Source organism: Trifolium pratense, linkage group LG6 (genome assembly GCF_020283565.1).
Source record: "Trifolium pratense cultivar HEN17-A07 linkage group LG6, ARS_RC_1.1, whole genome shotgun sequence".
NCBI lineage: Eukaryota > Viridiplantae > Streptophyta > Magnoliopsida > Fabales > Fabaceae > Trifolium > Trifolium pratense.
Genome location: NC_060064.1, coordinates 21,977,372 through 22,004,841, shown reverse-complemented (window position 1 = coordinate 22,004,841; position 27,470 = coordinate 21,977,372). Strand labels below are relative to the sequence as shown.

The window sequence follows — 27,470 nt, the reverse complement described above, 5'->3', positions numbered from 1 at the left end:
TAATTTTTTGCAAACATGTTTAGCATTTTATAAAATGTTCATATACTAAAATTTAGAATTTTTTAACATGAGAAAAATTTAATATGAATTTTTAAGAATTCAAAAGTTCAAGATAAATTATAGTAAATTTGGATTTAAAAAGTATATTTTGAGTTTATTTTCTGCTAAGGAACTTTAACTTCTATTAACCCATGTATACACGGAACACATCATATATACATTCAATCATATAACAAGTATATTGATAAAAACATGTATTGATAATGTGCTGATTAATTATATGATATTAAAATAACTAAAATAACAATTTTTTTAAGGAACTAAAATAACATTTAATAATCAAATCATATAACAATACATTTGAAGTATTGTTTGTTGTTTTTTGTATGAGTGGTTAAGGGAACCAATGATTTGTATGAGAAGGTAAATAAATTAAGGAATTGAGGCTACAGCTTTGGTTTTTGGGTTCGGGGGGTATCTGGTTTTTCCCTGGGGTGTGTTTAGTAATATTTCTGCTATGACTGTTTTGGGCTGCTTTTTTGTTGTTTCTTTTTTGTCTGGTTGGGCTTTGTTTTTATTCATTCTTTTTCGGTTTTGATGATTTCTTTTCCGACCCCCCTCCATTCTTTTATACCTCCTCAAATTACATTTCATATGTTTGAGACCAGCTATAATTTTTTCAGCAATTTCTTAACAATAAAATTAGTAAAATGATATATAGACAATAGAACACATTTGTACCCAACATATATATATATATATATAGCCGGTGCATCACTTTGATCAATACATACATTAGAGACTTTATAATTTCGCATATATGTAAACACAAAGGATTATGGAAAGGATATGTATGTAAGTTCTTAAGTTCAACAAATTCCAATGCAATAAAGGAAGAATTTTGTTGCTTAGTTGAAAGTGTTGATTTAGATGCATGAAATATAAAAACAAACATACACTATATAACTAAATTATCTTCAATTAGACCTATGTAGTCCAATGAACAATTCAGTCACCACATCTGAGCTTGGACTGCTTTCAGCATAAGGTTGATTTTCTCTCTGATGATCCTTTGCTGCTGGTTCTGGCTGTGGTTGTGGCTGCACACCAATGCATGTTAGATTTTCATTATAACTAAAGAACTTATAAAATAAAAATATTTAATATAGTAGTGACTATAGTTTATTTTTACCTGCTTAGAGAGCCTGGAATTTTCAGCAAGTAGGGCTTTTTCCTGAATATTGTTATTCAAAACATAGAAGTAAGAATATCTTTCTATTTTTTCTTTTCCTTTTCCTTTTCAATAAATAAAATAAAAGAAACAGATCAACATAAGGCATTTTTATCATGGCTCTGTATATAGATTCTGAATCATAGCACAATAGTTTCAGGATTTCTGCTAGTTACACTACATCATCCCAGTTACACCCAGTGGCGGAGCCAGGATTATATTGGAGCCTGGGCACAATTTTAACGCATTTTTTTTTTGCTAGCATGAGTCGAATAAGAAAAAACCAGCAAAACATGAGTCATAATATAAATGAGTCACATATGAATTAAAGCCAAAAAATGACACCATTAAGACCTCCTATTATACAATCAGGTCATTTTCCTCGTCTCTGAAATTAAATGATGCAAAATTAAGATATTAAATGACAGCATTAAGACATCATATTATACAATTAAACCCTTATTTCCTTGATATAGATCAAAGCCAAAAAATGAGAATGAAAGGGGGCTGATTGAGAGGAAAAAGGAGGCAGACTAAAAATTCTGCAGAGAGAAAAAATTGAGAGAACTTAGAACCAAAGTTGAGAAAGAAGCAGAATTGCAAGGAAAAAACATCAACCCTATAACACAACTGTTATTCTGCGCCCTTCTCTCAACCAATCATCATCATCATCATCACAAACCAAAAAAACCACCAATCACCTCCTCCAAACAACAACCCAATCTTTCATCCACCACACACAAAACAAAACCACCAGTGTTTTTCTTACATCTAAACTACTCATAGCTAAACAATTACACCAGAAGAACTATCACAGGAGACTAAAAACTCAAAACAAGGAAGAGGAAAAGACAAGGCAGAAGCGCAGTAGATTTTGCACATACAATTTTAGTTAGCTAAAACTACAACTTTCTTTTGCGCACAATTCCTACATCACAACATCCCAATTTTCTTTTGCGCATAAATACGCAGAACATTTTGACTAAATACACAGAATAATAAAACACCACCCAGATCATTATTAAGCTAAATTTCCAAACTTTGGGGCAACCCATTTAGACAAATCAATAGAATAATAATTGGGAATACCAATTTCTAAGTATTTTATGCAATTTCTCAGTTTTAGGGTTGCTTACTTTACAAGTGAATTGAACATCACACTTTAACCCAAAACCTTAAGACAATAGGTTTATGAATCCTCTCACTTATAACGTGTTCAACCTCTGCTATTTAATGAATCAGTGAACTTGTTTCACGTACATGTGTATACGTAAATAAACACATACATAAATTCAGCTTGCATATGCATACATAAGTTAGGAATTCATGATTGTGCTAGTTTATTATCACATTGTGAATATGAACAACATACCTTTTCTTTTAGTTGCTCAATTTGATTCTTGTAAACCTGATTCTGAAAAATAGAAAGTTGGGATTCAAATTTATTATCTAACTTGAAAATATTACATATTTACATGTCACAAATTCAATGGATTTGTTAAGCTAACCTTTCTTGCTCGAACAACGCTGACACTCTTTTCCAACTGTTGTTCTATCTGTTGTAGCTCTTCCATGGTGCATGACCCCAAACCTTCTCCCATGAGTTTCCTGAAGGATGAATATATAGTAAACATGCAATATATTATTTTGTTGTCAATTTATTTAAATTTTTTGTTAAGATGAGTAGAAATTCAAGATGTTGAACCGTTTCGAAGCTTCAAGAAGTTCAATCTTCTTCATCAAACTTGCTGTTTCCTGCTTCATATTCTGCCATATAAATATCAGCCTTTAGGATTTTAATAAATCTTTATCATAAGAGATTACAAAAAGCAAATAGAAATAAATGGAATACCAACAAAAAATTTGTATGTCGCATGAACAAATTTTAAATGTATAGAAGTGTTGGAGTGTCAAGCCTAACTAAGAACTAAGAAGTATCACATTACCACTTATATTGTTATTGGTGGTAGAGCCAAAGAAATTATAAAGTCCGGACAAAATCTCAATTTTACACTGAAAAATCTCAGTTTTGAACAAAAAGTATCAGTTTTGTCCTAAACTCACCCCTAAAAATACCAAAATTTTTGGGAGAGCCTGAGCAAGTGTCCAGGCTTGCTGGGTGGTGGAATCGCCCCTGATTGTTACTCTCGACCAAATTTGGAGATCTATTGTGTTTTAGACTACTCTCGTGACCCAAAATTGGTACCTATGTTGTCAAAGCGGAAAATTGACGCGACGCGGACAACACAAAATTGACGCGACGCAGTAATGCGGGGAATCACGGGCGCTATTTAAGCGACACGGCGCGGACATTAAAAATAAAAATTACATAATAAATATCAAACTATCAATCAATCATCAAAATACATATACTAATAAAAGTAGCATAGGTCCCTTACATAATTAAAATACCAATCATCCAAATACTTACTACACATAGTAGTAGTATTCCAAAATCCAAAATACCAATAAAAAACAAGTCTTAAACAAAATATAAAATTCAAGGAAAGTAATAAACAAGCAAAAGACTTAAGTACTTAGTTCTAAACATCAAATATAAATTCAAGCGTCATTAAAATGAAACAAAGAAGCAGAGAAAGAAGAACGATGAAATTTTACGTGTCTTTGTTTGTCTCCAAACACAAAACGGCAATGAGGAATGGAGAGAAAGATGCGTAACAACAAGATAAAGAATTAGGGATTAACGAAATTTCACAATTATTCTCTAAAACGTTTAAAAATTAAGGGCAAAATCGTCGTTTTGTTGTTCAATTAAAAGCGGTGCTACGAAACTGCTACTCCTGCAACTCGCGACGCGCTATAGCGCCCGCTTCACATAAATATCGGCTGCTACACCTTGGATGGCCGTAGCGCCTTGGGGTGACTCGGTGACCTCCATTTTGTCGCGCTGCGCTGCTATACCGATTGTAGCGGCCGCTATTGACAACAGAGATTGGTACTCACTTGAGACGGAGATTGTTAAAATGTCAAGAAGTTGGAGAACTAGACATGTTGAGAAAGGAGAACTAGAAGTTGGAAGTTGTTGGAGAATTAGAAGGAAATTTCTTTTCAGGGCTTCTTACTGGAAAGTTCATGTTGGAGACATATCAATAGCATGTTTGCTCGAAAGAGCAATCCTAGGGACACACCCTTCTAGCACACTCATCTAACACACTCCAATAGCAATAAGCCACATCATTCACTTTTTCTATCCATTAACTTGCTACCGGTTTCATATTGAACCATTTGTTTTTTTTTTTATATTATTATTTGAATAAAAAAAACTTTTCATCTTCTTGGTCATTTTTGTTCTTCCCGTTCATTTCAACCTCCCACCACCATCTGTTTCGTTCCAATAATTCCATAAGAGAACTTGTTAGGAACAAACATTATTTTTTACTTACAATTTCTTTCATTCTCAATTGCTTTGAATTTGAACCCATGAAAGGGCTATCATCTGGGTACCCTTTATTTGCATATGGCTTTTTCGTAAAGGTTTAATATTTCCTTTCAATTTGATGTACCGTAAATGGGTTCTTTGGATTCAATGATGATGGCTAAAAAATTTCAGAAAATGAAGAGGAGCTTGAGGAGAGTACACAGTGTCGTTCATCACAGGACATCATGAAAGCGTCCAGATCTCGAGTATCATCCCATTCCCTTCAGTCCACACAAAGCCAACCATCGGAGAGTTACAACCATATCGTCACCGTCAGCTATCGTCCGGCCGGCAGCACGCTGGTCACACACCCATTGCTGCTGATTAATTTATTTTGTTCTCTCTTCCAACAAATCAATAATCCCATAGTCGATAATCACATAATTGCTACTTGCATAATTCAAAACGTCACAAACAACAATAGAATAACCTCTTTAATCCCATAGGCGGAGAGAAAGTGATCAATAATTGTAAGAAAATTATAAAAAAAATAGTAATAAAATAGAATAACCTCTTTAACCGGTCAACAGGAAAAGGTTTAAAATAATTAGCTTATGTGGCCCAATAGATTGAAGTGTGTTAAAGAGAGTGTGTCCAAGGGTGTTTTTTTTTTTTTTTGAAAGAGAGTGTGTCCAAGGGTGTGTTCCTAGCATTGCTCTTTTTGGAAATTTCTTTTCAAGGCTTTACCAATAATCCAAGCCAAAATTCATTGGTTTACAGTATGGAGGAGACTGAGCTAATTCAAAACTAGGACATCTTTTTCAAAATTCATAAGTTGCAATAGCAACATGCTATCCATTTGTCTAAGGAAATTTTTGGAAGAAATGTAACACAAGACAGACTATAGACCAAAACTTGACTAAGAATAACTCAGGAAACTCAGCATTCGCCTTGTAAGATGAGGATTGTCTCTAGTATATAAACACTTAGTCAGGCCATCTCTCAACCGATGTGAGACTCTTAACAAAAACTTTGTCAAAAAAATCTAAAGGTATAATACCTGACAAGAGAAAAAGAAAATAAAGCAAACAACAATAAAAATAACAAGAGAGAGAACCCTTAATAAAGTGCAACATCAACAACATAATTAATTTAGTAAATTCTAACCTACTCTAATTCAAAAAATCTAAAATGCAAAGCAAGTAAAATGCATCCAAAACATCCCATTTCACACAAGACCGATAGAGGAAAGGATATATTTGTAATAGAAAATTAAAAATATGCTAGATAACAAATGTCAAGTAAGGGTGTATATTTATAGGTTCAAATAGATAACTCAGTAATCATTTTCAGGACATTCCTAATTTGTTTTTTTACCAAAGGAGCTTTCTAATTAAAACTCACTTGAACGTATTTTTCACAATTTTCACAAGAGAATGTGTTGCCGAGAAAGAAGTGGAGCTTAAGTATGTGAAAACTCCAGATGAAGTGGCTTTGTGAAAATATATGCAACTTGATCTTGAGTGTTCATATACTTAAAATCTTCTCTTCTTTCTCATGTTTTCTAAAGAGACAACCTTCACACAATTGATTTGGATGATCGATTGAAGGCATCCTTTCCACCATATTCTTTTCTCCACAAGTTTAAGTGTGTTATGTAGCAAGCGTGAGGTTGAAAATTCGACATTGTTTGTAAAATTGAAGGTTGAGCAGCATATAAGTTTGAGGACAGAAAAACTCCATGTCTTAAGGTTTTAAGTAAAAATGTCGTGTGTCTCTCACTTTTTGGTTACTCATGACCCAATGTGGATGATCACCCAGACTCCCTTCATGGCTCAATAATTGCAGAGTTTATGGTTCGAAGAAGGGTGATCATATGGTGTATCCCGCTGAGTACAATAACGGATGTGCAATTGTAAGCAGGTGAAAAAGCTTACGCTGGAGGGTCAACATAATTAATTGAATGAAATCACACTTGAGGGTCATCATAGCCTTTCTCCACAACCTCCCATACACCTCACGAGCCAAGCAAAACTTTCATGGAGTATTAAGTGTCTTAATCGTAAGATCCCATTAAAAATAAGGGCATTATTCTTAAAGTATCTATAGTCAAGCATTACTATGAAGTGAGATAACATTATTGAAACTACTTTGGACCACATATGTGGATTCAAGTGCTTTATTGCCTTTCAAACGTTGTCCATAATAGGATGATTATAACGTTAGTTATGTTGGGTGGTCACGAGGGGGCAGCCAACGAATCATCCACATTGGGTTTAAGAACAACTCTACAAGTGAGTTAGACACCACACTTTAGCCCAAAACCTTAAGGTGTTAGGTTTATGGGTCCTCTCACTCATAAAGTGTTCAACCTCCACTTTTCTAAGCAATGTGGGACTTAACTCACACTTGCCACAACAATCTCTCCCTCAAGTGTGATTCCTCCAATTCATTATGCCCCCTCTCAAGCAGAAGCTTTATTTCATCCATACACTTGTACCGCCGTTAGTCACACTGTTCAACGGGACCCGCTGCCTGACCACCTTTGTCAGGAAGACTTTCGATACAAGGAGCTGGTCGAACCCTTCATCGAACCATCGACTTTGATACCACTGTTGGGTCGTCACGAGGGGGCAGCCAGGGGGATCATCCATATTGAGCATAAGAACAACTTCACAAGCGAGTTGTACACCACACTTCAACTCAAAACTTAAGGTGTTAGGCTTATGGGTCCTCTCACTTATTAAGTGTTCAACCTCTACTTTTCTAAGCAATGTGAGCCTTAACTCACACTTGCCACAACAAGTTGATGGGTGTAACAGCCCAGGCCCCCATCTTAGGCGGTCTCGGCACTGCCACCTTACGATCTTCTTCACCCCCATCTCTAGTGAAGTTTTTGCCTTCCGTGGGAATCGAACCAATGTACCATGGGGTTCAAGTACATGTTCAATCAATTCTCACTACCACTTGAGCTCCTTTTTTTGTAGCAACCCAGGGCCCCATCTTAGTAGGTCTCGGCACTGCCACCTCACGATCTTCTCCACCCCCCTCTCTAGTGAGTTTTTGTCTTCCGTAGGAATCGAACCTTGTACTTTGGGGTTTAAGTACATGTTCAATCCATTCTCTCGCGAAGGTGAGTGTTGTAAGTATTAGATAGTAAATAGTAACATTTATACGTAGTTATTTTTTATTGTTAGTGTGAGGCTCATTAACCAAGGCCATTAAGTATAAATTTATCTCTTGCACCAAACAAATCGTCCTATGAATAGTTCATTATACATTTGAGCTCGATCTATATATACTCTTTTCATATACCAATTGTTGTTCTAAAAAACTCTGCTCCAAAGCAAATGTCAAGTACAATTCATGTAGATAACTCAAGAATCATTTCTTGGACCTTCCTTATTAATATCCATTTTTAGATATGTTCTACACTTTTTATAATTAAGGACCCATTTGTTATATAGATTAATAAGAGTTATTTTAAGTTTATATTTGTAAAAAGGATTTTGATGAGAATTTATTCAAAATAATAGAAGATATTTCCAACTCATTTGATACAAATTAAAAGAGAATTTTGTCAAATAACCGATTATCCAAAAAGCTTAAGCTGTTAGGATAGGGCCACATAAATGGTTTTATATTATTTCTAACACGCCCCGTCACGCAAGAGCCCAGTTGGGCTTGAAGCGTGGATAATGCATAAGCCCACCTACCATATGCTTAAATTCCACTTTTTAATTAGAAAGTGAGGGGAGCGAGGATCGAACTCTAGACCACTTAGTCATAGAGGCTTTGATACCATGTCAAACCAAAAACTTACGTTGTTAGGATAGAGCCACATCAATAGTTTTATATTATTTCTAACAAATTTTAACATTTTATAATGTTTTTCTTGTAAAAAACATTGTGTAATATTTTTTTTTTATCAATAACATTGTGTATTCTTTATTAAAGATTTTGACAAAGTAAAAATCACATTATTTTAAAAGATGTCTAAAAATGATTTTTAAAATACACTACTCCAAGTAGCTTCTCATTTTAAAACATTTTTGAAATACTTGTAATAAATTTCGCACCTTTAGAGCTAAAAAACTAATTTCTCATTTGAAGTCATCATTTTAAAACTTTATTTTAAAAAGGTTCTAACAAAATGATGAATTGCTTCAAAAATAATTGTTTTAATAAAAGTTGTAACAGACGTATCTTACAGCTAATTTTTCATGTAGAAACTCTAAGTTGTTTATGAAAAATTAAAACCTAAGTTCTATATTTCTTTAATTTCAAATTATTAATAACTTGGAGCTCTTTCGATTGATTATCCAAAACCGTTCACCATGGCTGTTGCTGCTACTATTTGACAATACAAGACGAGAGGACACATAAGGTGTTTTCTGGTTTGATCTCAATACCTTTGCTGTTAATTTTTAAACTATTGGGGTAGTTCATCTCTGTCTGCTGCTTTGCTCTGTCGGAAATCATTCACGTTCCAGATTCATCAAGTCCTGCCTCGACCCGATAATGTTTGAAAGGACTAGGTGCGTAGATACGCCGTGTTGGCGGTAGTGTCGTTGGTCGCACTAAAGGGTTCGATGATTATTTTGGCGTCTCTGGCGTTCGTGGTGCTCAGCTTCGTTGATCGACCATCTCTCGATCTGGCTTTCGAATGGTTATGCGTTGCTTTAGATGTCCAACAAGATTTGTTTCGCCAGAGGTTGATATTTCAATATATGTATCATCCATTGATTTTAGACTGTATTGCTTGAAAAAGCATCACCGCTTGTTGCTTGCCGCATGGAGTAGTGTGAGTATGTGGCTAGTGTCCTTGTTAACGGTCGATCCATTCGCCTCGATTATCTAGGACTTCTATTTTACCTTTTAGGATTAACAAGAAGTTGGTATATTTTATTGTTCTACACGCTTTTGTGTGAACGCACTGGGTTAGGTCTATGTCCCTAATTTTTGTATATATTTTTATTTTCTTTTTATTAATAATATGAGCTATAAGTGGAGGACATAGAGTGATAGGAATACCAACTAAGTTGGGATGTTTGTCCCTACTTTAAAGTCTAGATGCTATTAATTTACCAAAAAATATGTGATTATAGGAATATATTTTTGTCAAAAAAACGGAAATGTTTTATTTCGAATTATTAATAACACTTCTTATCTCAATCCAGAACAAAAACATCAACTTTAACAACTTGTTTGGTTTGATAGAAATACGAGAGTGTAAGAAGGAGAGGGAGAGAGAGACATTTTTGGGCTGATTTGAAGAGAACTTGAGAAGAGAGAAACAATAATGGTTGGTTTTATGTAGCTTTTTCTTAAATCAACATCAATACTTTAATTTATTCATCAAAAAATCAATACTTTAATTTAATAATTATTTATTTTAATCAAGTCATCAGCTAAATTTATAGTAATTAGACTAAAATAAAAAATTGAAATTAATTTTAGTCTTTTACCTTAATTTCAGGTAACGATTTAGTCTTTTATCTTTTTTTTTACATCTTTTTCTTTTCAAGCTTCAAATTTATTATTTTCTTTTACGGTATAAGATATATTTATGATTGAAAGCGAACAAAGAAATAAAACTATAAATTTTGAAGTTTGAGATTCATATCCAAACATGAAAAGGAAAAAAAAAGACTAAAATGCTAAAAAAAAGAGGACTAAAGTAATTGAAATTAAGAGACTAAATATGTAATTTTGCCTTAATTTTAATAAGAAATTATAAATAAATGATATTAGTATACATAACAATACTTTTGTCTTTATACAAATTAAACACATCTCTTTCTCTTCTATTTCTAATCAATACATTAAATTTACTCTATTTTTCCTATCTTTCTCTCTTTTCACACTCTTACTCTCCTCACTTTTTTCTCTTTGCAACCAAACACAGTCTAAATGGATCTCTTGCTAATTGACGGTGAGATTGATCATGTCCCTCGAATTAGTCGATTCTTGAGCTGGATACCAACTTTAAAATACAAAATAAAAAAATAAAGGAAAGATTGAGATTTTATAAATTCCCAAGTTAAGTTGCGTGAATTTTCACTCAAGCACTAGATTTGAGTCACTTATAGTTATAGGTGGGCTGAAATTGAATGAATAGTTAGGGCTTAAAAGGGACCACAAAGGAATGCATTTTTTTTTCTTCCAAAACCACATGGAAAATAAAATTATGGGCAAAGAAAAAGCATGTGTAAATTGCATGTAATCATATACTATAAAGCATTTGAGGATCCACTGGATATATCATCATACATAACATAATAATTATTCTAATACTATTTCATTGAATAGGAATGCTGAAACAATGAAAAATATGGGGGGTGTTAAAAGAATAATTACCTGCATGTTTTGTTCATCTGATCTTTGAATTGGTTGAGCACTCCTGGTATTCCTGCGGTAGCGTTCAATTGTGTCCTGCATGCTGTTACATTAAAGACAATATTACAATTAATCAAAGATCAAAATATATAAAAAGTACTATTTTTTTTTATCAAAATACTTTTTTAAGTATTTTATTTAAAAAAGAAAAATAAATCAACAAAAAAAAAACATAATCAGTGTGGTTCTTGCATACAAAATTTGCTATTTTAGTACTCTCTTTTTCTCAAAATATAAGTCAATTTAGCAAAAGACACAAATTAAGGATCATAGTTAATTTTGCTGATTTGATAAAAACTATGGTATTTTTACACCGGTTCTTCAGACTAGCGGTTCTGCGTAGCTGCCCGGACCGGTGCTTGGTCCAATTCTCGGGGTTGAATCGGTCGGTCCAGTCCGGTTTTTAAAATGGCTCTTGATGATAGAACTGAGAAGAAACACAAGAACATGGCTTTTGTATATGAGGAAAGCCTTAATAATGATGATCTATCAAAAGCCATAACTCTCATTAGCAAAAATTCAACAAATCTTTGAGCAAACTTCAAGCAAGATGGAGGACAAATGTCCCAGACAAGATGTCCAACATCAAGCTTCAGAGTAAAGTCAAAGATGATGACAGTTCTGACCAAGACAAATGTATAAGGTGTTTCGAGTGTGAATGATTTGGACACATCAGACCAGAATGTCCCAACTATCTCAAGAAACAGAAAAAGGGAATGACAATCACATTGTCAGATTCTGAAGATGAAGATGAAGGAGAGACAACCAATAATGCATTCACTAGTAAATGTGAAACTAATAATGAAATAAGTAATGAAGATATCTTATATGAAGAATTGGTCGAAGCTCATAAACACCTAAACATGAAGTTTGAACATTCATGAAAAGTGATAGAACAACAAGAGAAAATCATAAAGAGACTTGATCAAAAGAAGCAACAAAGAAACATCTAAGAGATGTGATTGCTGTGAAAGAACTGGACATATGAAGAAAGTATGGAAGGCCAAATCTACAACTTCAAACTTACTGGCTCATACTCCTATCAAAATTCCCTCAAAGGAAGATTGGTACTTTGACAGTGGATGCTCTAAACACATGACTGGGATAAGATGTATCTCAAAGAGGAAAGTGCTTGTGGGTAAACATGTCCCAGACATTGTGATAACCAAAAAGAAGAAAGTGTCTGGAACATCTGGGTATGTGCCTCAAGCCACCAAAGATAATATACTGGCTGAACTTATAGAAGTCTCCAAGGCACTGGGTGAAACCATCAGGACTAGCACAAAGAGGAAAATCCACGTGGACAATCTCATCAAGTCCATGACTCAAGAAACTGAAGAAAGAAGAGAGGAAGAAGCTAGAAACAAAGAAGAAGGTGGAGAAGACTGAACGACAGAACTAAATAAGCATAAGAAAAACATTATAATCCATTTTTTTTTTTCTCTTTTTGTTTAATTTTGGTCTGTAATGCCTAATGTCCTTCCACATGTCTTAAACATGTTTCCAGAACATCCTACACTTAAAAGTTCCCATCTTGATGTAAGCAAACATTGATATATGCTTACCTTTTGTATGCTTTCCCTTATTAATCAAAACCGTATTTTACCTTTGCCAAATTATGGTAAAAAAGGATAATATATTAATAGTAATAATAGGTAGGTTGGATAAATGGATGAATTAGAAGCATTATACATGCTTTAGAATCTGTGTGTGTGTCTAAACCACTTTTTGCCTTGATCACTCTGATTAAGTACTTCTGCTGCTACAAGGCTATGGTTCATGGATTGTGTGAAGACAAGACCAAGACTGTCTCATACACTGAAAGAGTAAAAATAAAAAATAGAGACAAGACTAAAACTGTCCTATACATTGAAAAATCATAAATTACAAACAATCCATCACTGAAGAGAGAACAGGAGAGAGTTCTTGAACATTGAAGAGACACAAAAATCTGAAGAGCAAAGAAGACTAGAAGAAATTGAAGAACACAGATTCAAGACAAAGAGTTGAACCATTAAGCTAAAATTAAAGCTATCCAATGCGCGCGATTCTGAAGAGTGCACATCTAGTAAGTTGTTGTTTTAGCCATAATTTTTCAAAGGCGGAGATTGTAGTTCTTATGAGTTGGCTGCATTATAAAGCTAAAACAACTTGTGTAAGAACAATATGTGCAGGTGCAACATGTTGAATAAGATGTGTCAAACATCTTATTAAAAGGCAAAGAACGTGAACGCGCAACATGTTTAACATGATGTCCAAAAAAATGGTGTAGGACATCTTGCCCCAGTACATCAGGCTGAAGAGCTTAAAGCTATCCAATGCGCGCGATTCTCTCCAAAGTATGTTACATGCGCGTGAAGTTACGATGACCAGCTGTTTAATGGTAAGTTAATAAAGTTTGTTATCGAACCTATGTGTTAGATATGATTGGGGATCATAACTAACTTTGAGAAAGGATAAGATTAAATCTTTTATCTTATGAATTAAGTTTTGAAATAAAGTTTGTTTTAAAACTGAATCATATGAGCTTGCATCTCACGATCTCTATAATCAAAAGGAGATGCAAAAAGATTAACTTGAATCTTTTATCTTATGAAACAAGTTTGAAGCAAAAGTTTGTTTTAAAACTAAAATCCCTATTAGCGTGCATCTCAAGCAATCTATAATCAAGAGAAGGAGCATGACTATAAATAGAGACTCAAGCATACGCTTTCAAACACAAGCAATAACTGAAGATTGTGAGTCAAAGACCGTGTGCCCACTGCACAAGGATTACAACCGGTGATTAAAGCTTAAAGGCGTTAAGTATTTAATTACTAGGTTGGTATTGTTGTTGAATTATTCAACCTTATTTGTAAACAATGAAGAAGAAGTACCATCACTTGTGATTAGTGGTGAGCGGAAAGTGGGCAGTGACTCATATCTAGGGGGAGTAAGCTCTTAGGTAGAAAAATATTAGGATTAAGAAAAGCCATACATATCAATAGGTTTTGGTATGCGTTGTAAGACTAAGTATTAATTCAGAGTAGTGACTTTTCTTTCTTGGATTGGTATCCTCCATAGTTGGTACGGTTTTCACCGAATTGGGTAAATAATTACTTGTGTCGTTTATTGTTTCAGTATTGTACTTCAGTATTATTAAGTTGATCCTACGATCCAGTTGTTTAACCAATTGTCTGAGACATCTGACAATCTACACAGTTGTCCCAGACATCGTGTAAGACATTTGTCCTGCCGAGAACAGAATTTCAGTGAGACATTTAAAGGTTTTTGGTTCATTTTTCAACAAACATGTAACAGATGCTAGAAGGAGTAAGGTTGATGAAAAGTATAAGATTATGGTACTTATAAGTTATCATCCAACTAGTGCTTATAAGCTTTACAACCCTATAACTCATAAGGTACATATCAGTAAAGGTGTGATTGTGAATTAATCAGAAAGTTTGAAGTAGCAAGACTCGCAAGTATATAGAAGTGAAATCAAGTACAACTACATATATCATGATTCAAGTGGTGAATCAGAAGAAGGAAGTGACAATGAGGTGAATGAAAATGAAGCAGAAGTGACTGAGACACATGTGAGACCTTAAAGAGCTAGACGAGTGAAATCAAGTTCAACTACATATATCCTGATTCAAGTGGTGAATCAGAAGAAGGAAGTGACAATAAAGTGAATGAAAATGAAGCAGAAGTGACTGAGACACATGTTAGACCTCAAAGAGCTAGACAGGCTCCAAATAAGTTCAATGATTGTTAGATAGTACCAGATAATGCATAATGCAGTGAATGATAAAGGTATGATCTCATTCACTTTGCATTAATAGTTGATGTTGAGCCTATTGATTACAAAGATGCATGATTGATGAACTCCAATCAATTGAGAAAAATCACACTTGGGAATTAGTAGAATTACCAAATAAGAAGAAAACCATTGATGTGAAATGGATTTTTAATGTGAAGTAGAACCCAGACTATTTCAAAACATAAGGCAACGTTGCTTACTAGTAATAGATTTTTGGTGTTGATTATAATGAGGTATTTGCTCTAGTTGCAAGAATTGAAACTCCGATGTTAGTAATGGAACTAGCCTCCAGTAAGAAATGGTCACTATCTACCATTTAGATGTCAAGTTAGCTTTTCTAAATGGTCCACTACACAAGAAACCGTTTTTGTCGCTGGATTTGAAAAAAAAAATTGAAGTTAAATTAGCCCCTTAAAAAAAAAAAACAAATCCAACGATAAAAACGGTTTCGCTGGATTTGAAATTAAAGGGAATGACAATATGGTGTATAGACGATATAAGGCTCTGTATGGTTTTAAGCAGACCCTTGGAGCATGAAATATGAGAGAGAGAGACAAAATAATGAAATTTTACTTTCTTATAAAGATATTGTTATTTTGACGAGTTTTTTTTCGGTGTTTGGATGTGTTATGTAAAAAAGAATAATCGTGTCGCATTTCAGAAAGAACCAAAATAGAAAAATAAAAAACTGAATTGTTTATCTTAAATCTTAAGACATGAATTTAAGTTAGAATGGACGGGTTCGGATTCTATTTTAAAATTGATGTGATGTGATTATCTTTGTAAACAATTTGAATTTTAGCCATGCAAATAAAGTCAGGATCGATATTATAATATCCAAAGTATTGATCAAATTCAGCCAAAAAATGTCAGGATCAAAAGTCTATACAAGCCGAAACAGTAGGGTGAGAGAAAACGAAGCTTTGTAGCAAGTGGATAGGGATCACTGAAAACAAGCATGCAACGTAAAAGCAAAACGATGTCGTGCTATGCTTCAAGCATTCAGTCATATTTATTATATTTGAACTTTTATCTCCTTTATACTTTACTTTGAGATTTTATTTAACACACATCATTTTTTATTTTTTTTTGGTAACTAACATACATCATTTATGTTAGAAAACAAATCCAACTCTAAGATAACACGCACAAAAACACATGTGAGTGATAAATTGTGCATACGTCTCATACAACATACCTCCGTGTTTTTTAAGTGTCCATTTACGTTGGATTTAGCGTTCATATTTATTTGTCCATTTGGTGGTTTAAGAGTATGATTTGTCAATTATATCATTTGTCAAATACTCTTATCTTTTTTTTAAAAACTAATTAATGCTATACATTAGGAAAACTAAAGTTTTTTTTTTAATTCTTAACATATTAATTTTTTTTTTGTACATAATATATTAAATTTATTGAAAAGAAGAGTTTTGAGTTTTGACCTACCCTTCCACCGAGTCTAAGATTTCTACTATCAGTGGAGGCCAAGCTCTTTGATCTGGATCTAAAATCCCGTTGTGTCTTTCTTCCTTTCACTACTAAATCCATTTGGACATAATTTTGCAGTGATAATATGGTGGAATTAATTGCTTTGAGTACATCTTTGTATCCAAAAGATCATTCAAATCATTTAATACGGATAAAATTTATAAGTTGTTTATGAAATTTTATCCCGATGATTTTACTGAATAATAGAAATTTCATTTTAAACTACAAGTTCAATACGATGAACTTGATGTTCCTTTTTATTTTGAATTAAAAATTCTATCAACAATATCTAAGCTCTGTTGAGAATTGGTGAAAATAAGGAAGAACTTGACATATCCTTTGATTGATCGTTTAATTCGTTTGATATTGACTCTTTCTGTTTCAACTGCTACAAGCGTGCGATTATTTTATGATATGGAGGAATGACATGTACGATTTAGATAAACAATGTGACGTATTTTTTTTTTAAGAACAATGTGGTGTTTTTTTTTTTTTACAAACAATGTGGTGTATTTTTTATTGAGTATATTTAATTATTCCGGCCCCCCGTTTTATAAATTCCTGGATCCGTCCCTGGGTGGAGTGATCGCCACCTCCTCTGCCCAAGCAAAATTGGCAATGTTGTGCTTCAATTCATTTCTTTTAATTGATTGCACTTCTCCTCGTTGATTCTTTTGATTGCATTGCACTTTTCCCTATTGCACTACTCCTTATTGATTCTTCTAATTGCATTGCACTTCTCCCTATTTATTCTTCTGATTGATTGCACTTCTCCCTATTGATTCTTTTGTTTGATTGCATTTTTCTCTGTTGATTGATTCTTCAGTTTGGTTCTTCTATCGGATGGTTTTCTCTTTTGGATGTTTCTTACTCTCTCATATGGTTCACCTGATCTTTTGGCTGTTGATTGTTGTTATTGGTTATGATATTAGTTGGTTTAGGTTATGTTTGACGTTAATTTTTGTAATAAACTTAAAACTTAGCGAGCTTTAGCTGGAGGGGTAGTATTAGAAATAAAATGTTGAGTTTATATTTTAAAGTATTAAGTATGTTCCTCGTTTATTTTTTTGTTTGACAAACTCTCGATGCTTCATGTTGATGCATCGTGAATTTGAGGGGAAGTGTTAGATATTAGTTTGGACTTATATCATTGGGCCTTTATGTTTCTAGTCTAATAATTTTAAGTTTGCTATATATTCACATTGTAACCCTTATTTTCATAAGTTATGCAATGTTAATGAAATTCTATTGAACCCTAGCCGTCTTTATATTTCTCTATTTTGTATCTCTGAATTTAATAGAGAATATCGAACTTATGCAAAAAAAAAAAAACCAAAATATGACGTGTTATTTTCATTAATAATTACATTTGATAACATGACATTGTTAATTTAGACCACAAATCTTGAACCAACCTCTCTCTCTTTTCCAATTTCATTGAACCTATTTGTCTGACATCCACTATTTTTGGGCCAAAATAACAACGTCACATCATGAAATGTAATTTAACGTCATTAATAAAAGATAAGGTCCAAACTCCAAATTAAATTGTGGGAAATAACCTAAAACTTGTGGAACAAGGAGACTAAAATCTCATATTAGAAAGGGTGGGGAAAAATCCTGTTTTACATAAAATGAAGAAACGAAAAGTGTATTTAAGCATACAATTTTATAGAGAAGTGTATTTAAGTATACAATTTTATAGAGAGTACAAGTAAGACTTTAACGGGAAATACTTACTTAGGCACAACCATAAATTAGAGGTGTTAGGCACACACACAATAATGAAAAAAAAAATAAAGAGAAATAAATAAAATGATGTGACTAAATTATTTTTCTATTAATTTTACTTATTTATGTGAGTGTGCCTAAATATTTTCTATTTATGTTTGTGCGCAAGTAAGACTTCCTCGCAACCCAAATGCACTTTACAAGTTTACTCCTTAACTAAACGGCAAGAGGCCACTACGTACGCTAATTGTGCTTTAAGGACTACCCACACTTATATCAGTCATGTTCAAAAACCATACATATTATAAAAAGAAAATAATTAATTTCAATTGTACTTAAAATGAAACTCAATTAGTAAAAAAGAGGGATAGTAAAAGAAATGATATATATATATATATATCTAGAGATAGTTATGCTTTTCATATTACATATGTTTTGAAAGTAGTTAAGGCTGCACCACTCACATTACACTCATATTGATATATACTAAATCTTTCATATTAATACTATGATTAAAATGAAAAAATATATAAAAAAAAAAAACCTCTAATTTACAAGGTTAGTTAGGAAGATGCTGGTACAAGGAGGATACACTAATGTAAAACCCTTTCTTCAATGTCTCTCATGAACATTTTGTCATTGTTTATGTACATATGATACTATATATAACCCATTACTCAAGAAAACAAGTACAACTTATTTTCACTAATATATAGTATTTTTACTATTATTGCTTATATAATGTAATGAGTAATATTAGGATGGGAAAGCCCACCCCCTTGACTCAATGCTAACGTAAAAACCCTTAACCCCACGGCCCACCCTAATAAAGAGTTTAAGCCTGCAAATGCCCTTATCCTATATATCCACTAAATATGCTTCTACTTAAGTTCAAAAAGCAAAAGCAAGCAAATGGTCATAATATTCAATGCAGGTCTAAAACACAGTTATATTGAATAGTTAAAGTCGGGCATTTAATATCATCTAATTAATAGTGATAATTCAATAATAGAGTTAACATTTTAGCTTGGAGCTCAATTAGTTTGAACTAAGAGTTAAAATAAATGGTTGGAAGATTTAGGTTTAAACTCCACTGAAGATGTCAAACTTCAGCTCCCTTATTTGTGTGTGAATTTATAATGATTTTGTCATTTCGTTTATCTATAAAAAAAAATTTGCTAAAAATTTCATCGATAATTAAATGTAACTGATACGGCTTCAATTGATATAAACGTGTTTCAATTTTAGAGACAAAATTGTTGAGTCAATAATGTTGGATATTTTGGATTTACTTTAATTATTTATTTAAAATATAATTAAAAGTGTATAATATCAAATACAATTATATGTCATGTTTAATATAAGGCTTAATGTTGAACGGGCCGTGATGGGTTGGGCCGTTCTTTCTAGTCAGCCTATTGAGAGGTCCTGCCTCCACTGATGAGTATATATTCTAGCCGTCCCATTAAGCTAGATACACTGAAAAACATAACACACATAAGGACTATCAGTGAGAGGTAGAAGCACCGTCTCAACTCTCTTACTCTCTCAAATTCAATTAACGAAAGGATTGATCCGCTGTCACACCGTTCCCATGTATTCTCTAATATTACAATATGCTATAACTTGTATCTATTGATCTAAGGTTATTATAATAATAAAATTCTTTCAATTGGTATCAGAGTCGCTTAGATACATTTTATGGCTATTGTTTTGAATCGTATGAATTGAATCATCTCTATATGACATGGCTAATCTCGTTACACACAATTTCATACTATGCTGCTTGATCTAAGTAATTTGGTACTGTGAAAATTGGTTGAAATTCATGTGTCAATTATCCCAAGAACAACGTGTTTTTAACCTTTATAAAAGAAAGTAACGTATTCTTGATTATGTCCATCGATTGATACGATCAAGCCATAACTTCGGTTTCCTCTGGAGGGGTTATGTTCTCTTTTGTTTTACTTATACTCCCCTTCGTGAGAATGATACGATTTAATAAAATTCTGAAATCTTTGTGATTATTTTGTTTTCCATCGCGGGTTTAAGGTAAACAAAGCAATTTTCTCTCTGTATTGTCAACACTCCTAAAATCGAAAATTGTTTCAGGGGTTATTCTTATATATGTTGTGGGATTTCTATATTGGAAAAAAAAAATAAAAAAAATAAACTTTTGTTTGGCACAGAACATGAGAAAGCAAAGTTTCAATCCTTGTTTCACATGAACCCTAATTTTCAGTCTGCTTTTGGATTGATAATTCTTAAAATTAACACCGGACATCTTTATAAAATTCAATGACGAATAAAATTCAATATAGATCATTGTCTGATTCTGCGTATTGAGTAAGAACGAACCGGGTCTAACCGCGGGTCAATTGCGACCCGTTTCATTTTTCCGGGTGTAGAAGAAGCAAATATGGTTTAATTTTATTTATTGCAAACCCACTCACGGGCAGTAGCACGTGTGGCGCGTGCTTATTCCTCTCTCCAAAATCTTCCCTTTATGACCAATTAATTTTATTCAATTATTTTAATTATTTTGGTACGATTTTGGAAACTCTTGATAAATGGAGATATTGTTTTGAGAATAAATTATTTTGAGATCATATATATACTCAATTCTGACCGTTTTGTGTGTGATTATTCCTTGACTTCATTATATACCTCAATCTTCCTATTTACGTTGTCAATAAGGAATTAAATTTATTCCATAAACTTAATTTTGATAATTTATTTTAATTTATGGAATAAAATTATGATTTCATATATGTTGGTGTTTATTAAATTTGAGAATTGTACACTATTTTACATAATATATTCTCAATATGAGTCTAAAATTTCGGTGTAAAAATGTTTAAATCAGTAACATCGATGCAGATTTTATTTTAAGTGTTACAAGTGTAAAATTATTTTAGACTCAATTTTATTAATTCAGACACCTAATATTTTATATTCTTGCACTTAAAAATCAATATCAATTCTAATATTCTATGTTGCCTTATTGTTATGTCCACTTGTAAATTCTTAAGACAAATTAAATTGCAACATGCTTGTATTAATTTATTAAAATAGAGTTTCCTGACTTGATATAACGGTTTTTTCTTTATTTGTTTTATGAACCGCTTGAGACGAAGTCGTAAAAGACTTCATGGAATCTGGCTAAAGTCATTAAAGCTTAGTGACTCTACTTATAAGGATCAAAGTCACACTCTATGAGGTCAGTGCAAATTTAATTATGTGGCTTGAATTATATAATTGCATATAAGGAGAAAATTCTTCATATATATTATATATATATTCCTGTCGTGAAAATATAAAGTGTGCAATTATATATATAAAATAAACTATTGTCCGGAATAATTTTGAAATTTAGAACTCTTTAATCTCTTATTTCTTGTTAATTAACTCCATTTAAAATTAAAAAACTATTTTGGGAGTATTTAAAATCAAATTATTTTGAGAGTTCTATTCTGGACAATTGTATATTTACTCTATTAATTAAATTCTTCCATTGATATTATTTTAGAATAAAGATTCAAATATTTAAAGCTGAACAATTCTTTCGCGACAAACATAAATTTAGACACTTGTCCTTAATTTTCTGACAAATATTAAAAACTTTCTAGTTATGTTAATTAAGTGTCTTGTCGCAATTCAATATTTGGATCAAGTTAATATTAAACTATGTATTTTATTTTATTCAATGATGCAATCTTGCATTTTTTATGCTAAAATTCTAAGTATAAATTAAAATTTATACGCCTCATTGTTGTTTATCAATTAAAATATAATCAAAACAAGTTTATTGAAATTGAGGCTATTTTAAAACTATTATCATCCTTGTAACGAAATATTTATATAAATCACATTGACTTATAATTAGAGTCTCATGCATTTCTTTTATAATGGTTTATTCTTTATGCATGGATATTCTGATATGATGTTATTAAATGATATTCTCGCCAAATCATCAAAAGCCAATGACTCTAAAGACAAGGATGAATGTCACACTCTATGAGGTTAGTCACAATTTAATCAAATTCTTTAACCTCTTGTGATTCATTAATTGTTATTGCATATATGAAGAAATTTATTTCTTCTTTCTCTTATGTTGTGCAATTATGTATATAAAAGTGGAATTCTTTTTCCAGAAAATTCTAAATAGAACTCTGTAATTATTATATACTGTTTTCTTACAATAATACTTCATTTTCAATTTATATTTAAAGTTATAGTGGGAGTATTTAAAACCTTATTCTAAGAGTTCTATTCTGGATAAAATACAAAGCTATTTTACACACTTTTATTTTAAATAATAACTCTTGCTATCATATTCTTTCGTATATAAATTCTAAATTCATATTTATGATGTGCTAATTTAAAATACTTTTAAGCATTTTTTCTATTACTTGAATATGACTAAAATTGAGTAAATTAAATAGATTGTTTATGCATGATATTATTTTATCATATTCTTTTTAAGCATAAACATTAATGATTTGTATAATTGTAATCTCACCTATCGTGGATACAATTATGCAAAGTATACTGACAAAAATTATACCCTATCGGTGTGTTGTTGTTAATATAATATTCGTTATTACTCAATGTACTTTAATTTTATATACTTATATTTCAAATACTCTGTCACTATTAAAATGTTGTGACATAAAAACCGTACATTGAAATGCTATAGTTCTTACTTACTATCCTTAATACCCTTTAATGATATTACAATAAGTAAGAAATTTCACTAAATATATTATAGCGCATGTAGCTACTATCTTAATTTTGCAATCCAATATTATCCTAATTTTAATCAATGAATTATTTAAACTTTATTTAAAAATAAAAATAAAAATTGGATTGCCATCTATCCCTAGATTTTGTTAAGTGGCGGACATAACTCTATCGGTGTGACGTCACTCAACACGATCTTCATGTGATAGAGAAATAGTTGAATATTTATTTAAAATATTTTCAAACTTTTAATTCAACTATCATTCTCTATCAAGTGGGAGAATCCTCACTATGTATTGTGTGACGTAATGGACATACCCTATCGGTATGACATTGCTTAACATGATCATCTTTCCTTGGTGTGAGAAAAATATCTAACCATTTTAAAAACCATTATTTGTCAAGTGAGGAAATTTCTACATGCAAATTAACTATAGCTAAGAAACAAATATATTTATTTGTTTCATAATTCTAGACATAAAACTACTGTAGAGACTTATATTGAGGATATTAATTATAGTCTTTTCTCATAAATTATTATATACTTCCATATCATTCTATATTTTTGTAAACTCATTTTGAAAAAGCAATATGTCAAAATCTCAAATGCTTAACAACTCTACCAACAAAAATTCTATTTATTTTATGTCATTATTTTAAATGGTTTTAAAGTGTACATTTGAGATATTCAATTTTTTTCTATTTTCACTATATTTGACATATTTCAAACTATTGTTATTTTTCAACACTTATGGAAGTTAATGACTATTTTCTCATATACCCTCAATAATAATAAAATGTAAGTCTCGTGTATTTCCGCTGCGTGTAACCAAACTATTTCTCAAATGTGTGTGTCTATAATTGTAGCATTTGAGTTTTATGAGTGATTTATTAAAACTTTTTATATATACAGTCTCATATCCTATTTTATAATACTAGAGACTTAATCTCACTCATATGATGATAAACCTTTTATATATGTTCATCATACTCTTTATATGATAGCTACTTTATATATAAAAATTCTTTTGAGAATTTTATTTGTTATAAGGAGATTTATATTATAAATTGTTAAGTAAAAATTAGCAATCTCCTTAATTCTAAATGCAGAATATGTGGTTAACCATGAAATCCAACACTCATAAAAATCTGCCATTGAAAAGTTTTGTATATATTGGATTTTATATTATTATTGAGTTACCACTTGTGTTAGTAATTTTGTTATATTCATGTGCAAAAATGTGGTTGAGTTTGTGACACTCTAGTATTGAAATAAAATAAAATTATATAACCACATATATATAGAAAATTTTGCACTAGCAAATAAGTATCCCACTGTTAAATATTACATATCATAATATTTGTATATTAGTGATCACTAATGAAAACACTAAAGAAAATTCCACTCATTCTTGTTTATATATGTGGGATCAGTGGGAGTGTGTACATAATATTATATACTATGAGCTCAAATAAAAATTTCACTCTTGTTCATATATGTGAGATCAATGAAAATATGTACACAATGATATAAACACAAAACTTAAAGTTATAATCTCACTCTTGCCATATACTTTTGCGCGCTTAATAAAATATGGCATATCTTAAGAGACTTTAAATTTCAGTCTCATTCTACTATACTGAGATATATATCAACTCTTTAATCTCGGTAAGCATCATAATTAGATGCTTAAGTCAATTTGTTGGAAAATGCACAATTATCTCTTAGCATGCAAATATATTGTGCTTCTCTTTTACCAACACTACACATTCTATAAGGTCATAAATAGTAAGTACTACGTATAATATCAATACTCCTATCGAGTATGATATTGTGTTCTTAAAGTACTTATGAATTGCATAATCATAATTTGTTCATTATTGACATTCTTGTGGCCATATTAATCCATATCTTATTTTTCTTTGAACTAAGTGTCTGTGTTAATCCAATTGGAGATTCTCCGGTCTCCCATTTCTTTATGGACTTTCATAGTCAAAATTTTTTGCTAAAATTTGGATTAATTGAATGTCAAACATTGTAGAACATTTATTGATTTTGACTAAAAGTAATTATTCTCTTAATAGGCTATCCCTATAAGCTAGTAATTACTTGACCTATGTGGATATTCTATGACTTTTATAAAATCAAGAAAACTCATTGGCAGAACCACTAACAACAGACTTATATATATTTGATTAAGTCTTCTATATTTTGGGTTAGTGGGAGTTTGTTGTAGCATTTCAGATGCATGGACCTTTATTGGATTACAAATTCTTAATTTTGTAAAGTTAATCCATATTATTCTATGTGAAATTTGAGGTTTAGCATGTATGATTTTGTTTGCCCTATCGGATTCAATTTCTGCACTGTTTAAATCTTATGTTTCTTATACTTTAGATTATCATATGTGAAATTCAAGGTGTATGGTGTATGATTTTGTTTGCCCTATCGGATTCAATTTCTGCACTGTTTATATCTTGTGTTTCTTATACTTTAGATGACATGTTTTATTATATTTGATAAATTTCTACCACTATTCTTATGTTATATTTTAAAGACTAATTAAAGTAATCTAAGTGGGAGATTGTTGGATATTTTGGATTTACTTTAATTATTTATTTAAAATATAATTAAAAGTGTATAATATCAAATACAATTATATGTCATGTTTAATATAAGGCTTAATGTTGAACGGGCCGTGATGGGTTGGACCGTTCTTTCTAGTCAGCCTATTGAGAGGTCCCTGCCTCCACTGATGAGTATATATTCTAGCCGTCCCATTAAACTAGATACACTGAAAAACATAACACGCATAAGGACTCATCAGTGAGAGGTAGAAGCACCGTCTCAACTCTCTTACTCTCTCAAATTCAATTAACGAAAGGATTGATCCGCTGCCATTCCAGGTACACCGTTCCCATATATTCTCTAATATTACAATATGCTATAACTTGTATCTATTGATATTGATCTAAGGTTATTATATTAAGTCAATTCTTTCAAATAAAACAAAAACCATGATCCTGCATAGTACTGATAAAAACTTTGATTGTAGTTTATGGACTAGGGTAAAGTTTATTCTCGTTTTAATAATATAATATAATATAATATAAATATTTTTTCTTATTGAAACATTAATATTAAGGATTTCACCAAATCATGACTTTTCATCCCCTTGTAGCCTCCATAGCATATTTATCTGCTGTGACTCACCCCCATTGTGCTTTTGAGGTTACAGAAAAAGGGTCAAATCATAACATTAAATAAACAATCAAATCAACCACTGTAATTTTTGTAGTTATTATGATAAATATCTTGACAATACTTAAATCTCTTTCTCTCTCTCTCCCTCTCCCTCTCCCTCTCCCTCTCCATGTATGTATATGAGTGCATGAAATTATATACATCATGTATGTTAATTAAGAAGATGCATATATGTCCTAATAACAAACACTAACTATATATATATATATATATAGTATAATGCAACAATTAATATTTATCAGAGAAAATTAATAAAAGAAAATAATTTAGGGTCTTTAATTTATTAAATACTTACCAGGAGCTAGAAAACTCATAAAGTTTTCCTCTTGGAGAAAAAATGATAAGAGCAACTTCAGCATCACAAAGAATAGATAGTTCAAAGGCTTTCTTCAGCAAACCATTACGCCGCTTTGAGAATGTCACCTGCCTACTTGTTGCATTCTCAATACGTTTCATTTGAGTTTTTCCTCTCACCATTTTCTCTGCAATCAAAATCATCACCAACCCAGAAGAAAAATAAAAATGTAAAAAACATTATAAAAAATAAATAAAAAAAAAACAGAAATTAAAACTATTAAGAATTTGCTTAAAAAATAATAATATTAAGAATGAGTAATAAAATGAATCCTAGCTAAACAAGATTAATTTTAACCTCAAATACTAACCTTCTGGTTACTGATATGGTACAGATTTGCACCAAAATTGAGTCTTCCAAATCCAAAATAAAGCTGAAAAACACCAGAAAATAATTATGGAAAGTCAACAACAATTTGAAACAAGAAATTAGTACACTTCTCCTTTCAGAATGAAATATAAGTAAAAATATTCAAAACGTCAGATGTATTTAGTTCGATTTTGAACTAAATACACCTGACTTTTTGAATGAGTAAGATATGAAGTTTAATTAAAACAAAAGCAAAACAAAATCAAGAACATAGATTATTATCAAAAGTAGTTGAAAATATTTTCCTTCACAATAAAGGATCTAAGTACTACCAATGAAATAATTGATTCTTACCAGCAGCAAGAAAGAAGAAAAGCAACTCTCTCAAGTAGTAGTGGTTATGAGTAAGGAAAACAAAAGGGTTTGGTGATTTAAACAAAATTGGAAAAAATCTGAGAAATCTATGATTGTGAATAGTAAAGGGAAGAAAGAGAAGCAATTAATAAGAGTTGAAAGGAAGATATAAGAAAGAAGCACCCAAAAAGAGAGAAAAACAAGAGCAGGGCAGACACAGACTTAGCTTTCCTTATTCAACCGCCTATCAGGCCTTTAGTTTCATTCAGCCCCACCATTTTAAGAAACTATTTTTATGCTAAAATGATTTTTCAAACCTCATATTTTTTCTTGTTTTGGTAATATCCAACTTCATGGGCCCCAAAAATATTTTTTTTTAAGTTTAAAGGGATCTCAATTATGCTTTGAAAGAAG

General features: G+C 31.5%; 1 protein-coding gene across 2 annotated transcripts; it reads right to left on the bottom strand.

Annotated features, from left to right (window-relative positions):
• Nucleotides 1–821: 821 nt before the first annotated feature.
• On the bottom strand, nucleotides 822–27,362 carry LOC123891263 (MADS-box protein SOC1-like). Of its 2 annotated transcripts, none has more exons than XM_045941102.1 (9): nucleotides 27,057–27,362; nucleotides 26,704–26,769; nucleotides 26,334–26,520; nucleotides 10,971–11,052; nucleotides 2,937–2,998; nucleotides 2,740–2,839; nucleotides 2,604–2,645; nucleotides 1,193–1,234; nucleotides 822–1,100 (listed from the first exon to the last, which is right to left on the bottom strand). In XM_045941102.1, exons 3-9 carry the CDS (start codon nucleotides 26,513–26,515, stop codon nucleotides 978–980), a joined length of 633 nt encoding a protein of 210 aa, XP_045797058.1. In that variant the 5' UTR covers nucleotides 26,516–26,520; nucleotides 26,704–26,769; nucleotides 27,057–27,362; the 3' UTR covers nucleotides 822–977. The 2 variants fall into 2 exon arrangements, with proteins under 2 accessions (XP_045797058.1, XP_045797057.1); XM_045941101.1 differs by having other exon boundaries at nucleotides 26,704–26,766.
• Between the last annotated feature and the right edge of the window lie 108 nt (nucleotides 27,363–27,470).

Excerpts from the sequence above, each read along its gene's own strand:
- LOC123891263 (XM_045941102.1), bottom strand. The coding sequence starts at position 26,515 with ATGGTGAGAGGAAAAACTCAAATGAAACGTATTGAGAATGCAACAAGT. Across the intron at positions 11,053-26,333 it reads TATGAGTTTTCTAGCTCCTG|CATGCAGGACACAATTGAAC; the intron begins GTAAGTATTTAA and ends TTAATGTAACAG. Across the intron at positions 1,101-1,192 it reads ATTCCAGGCTCTCTAAGCAG|CCACAACCACAGCCAGAACC; the intron begins GTAAAAATAAAC and ends ATTGGTGTGCAG.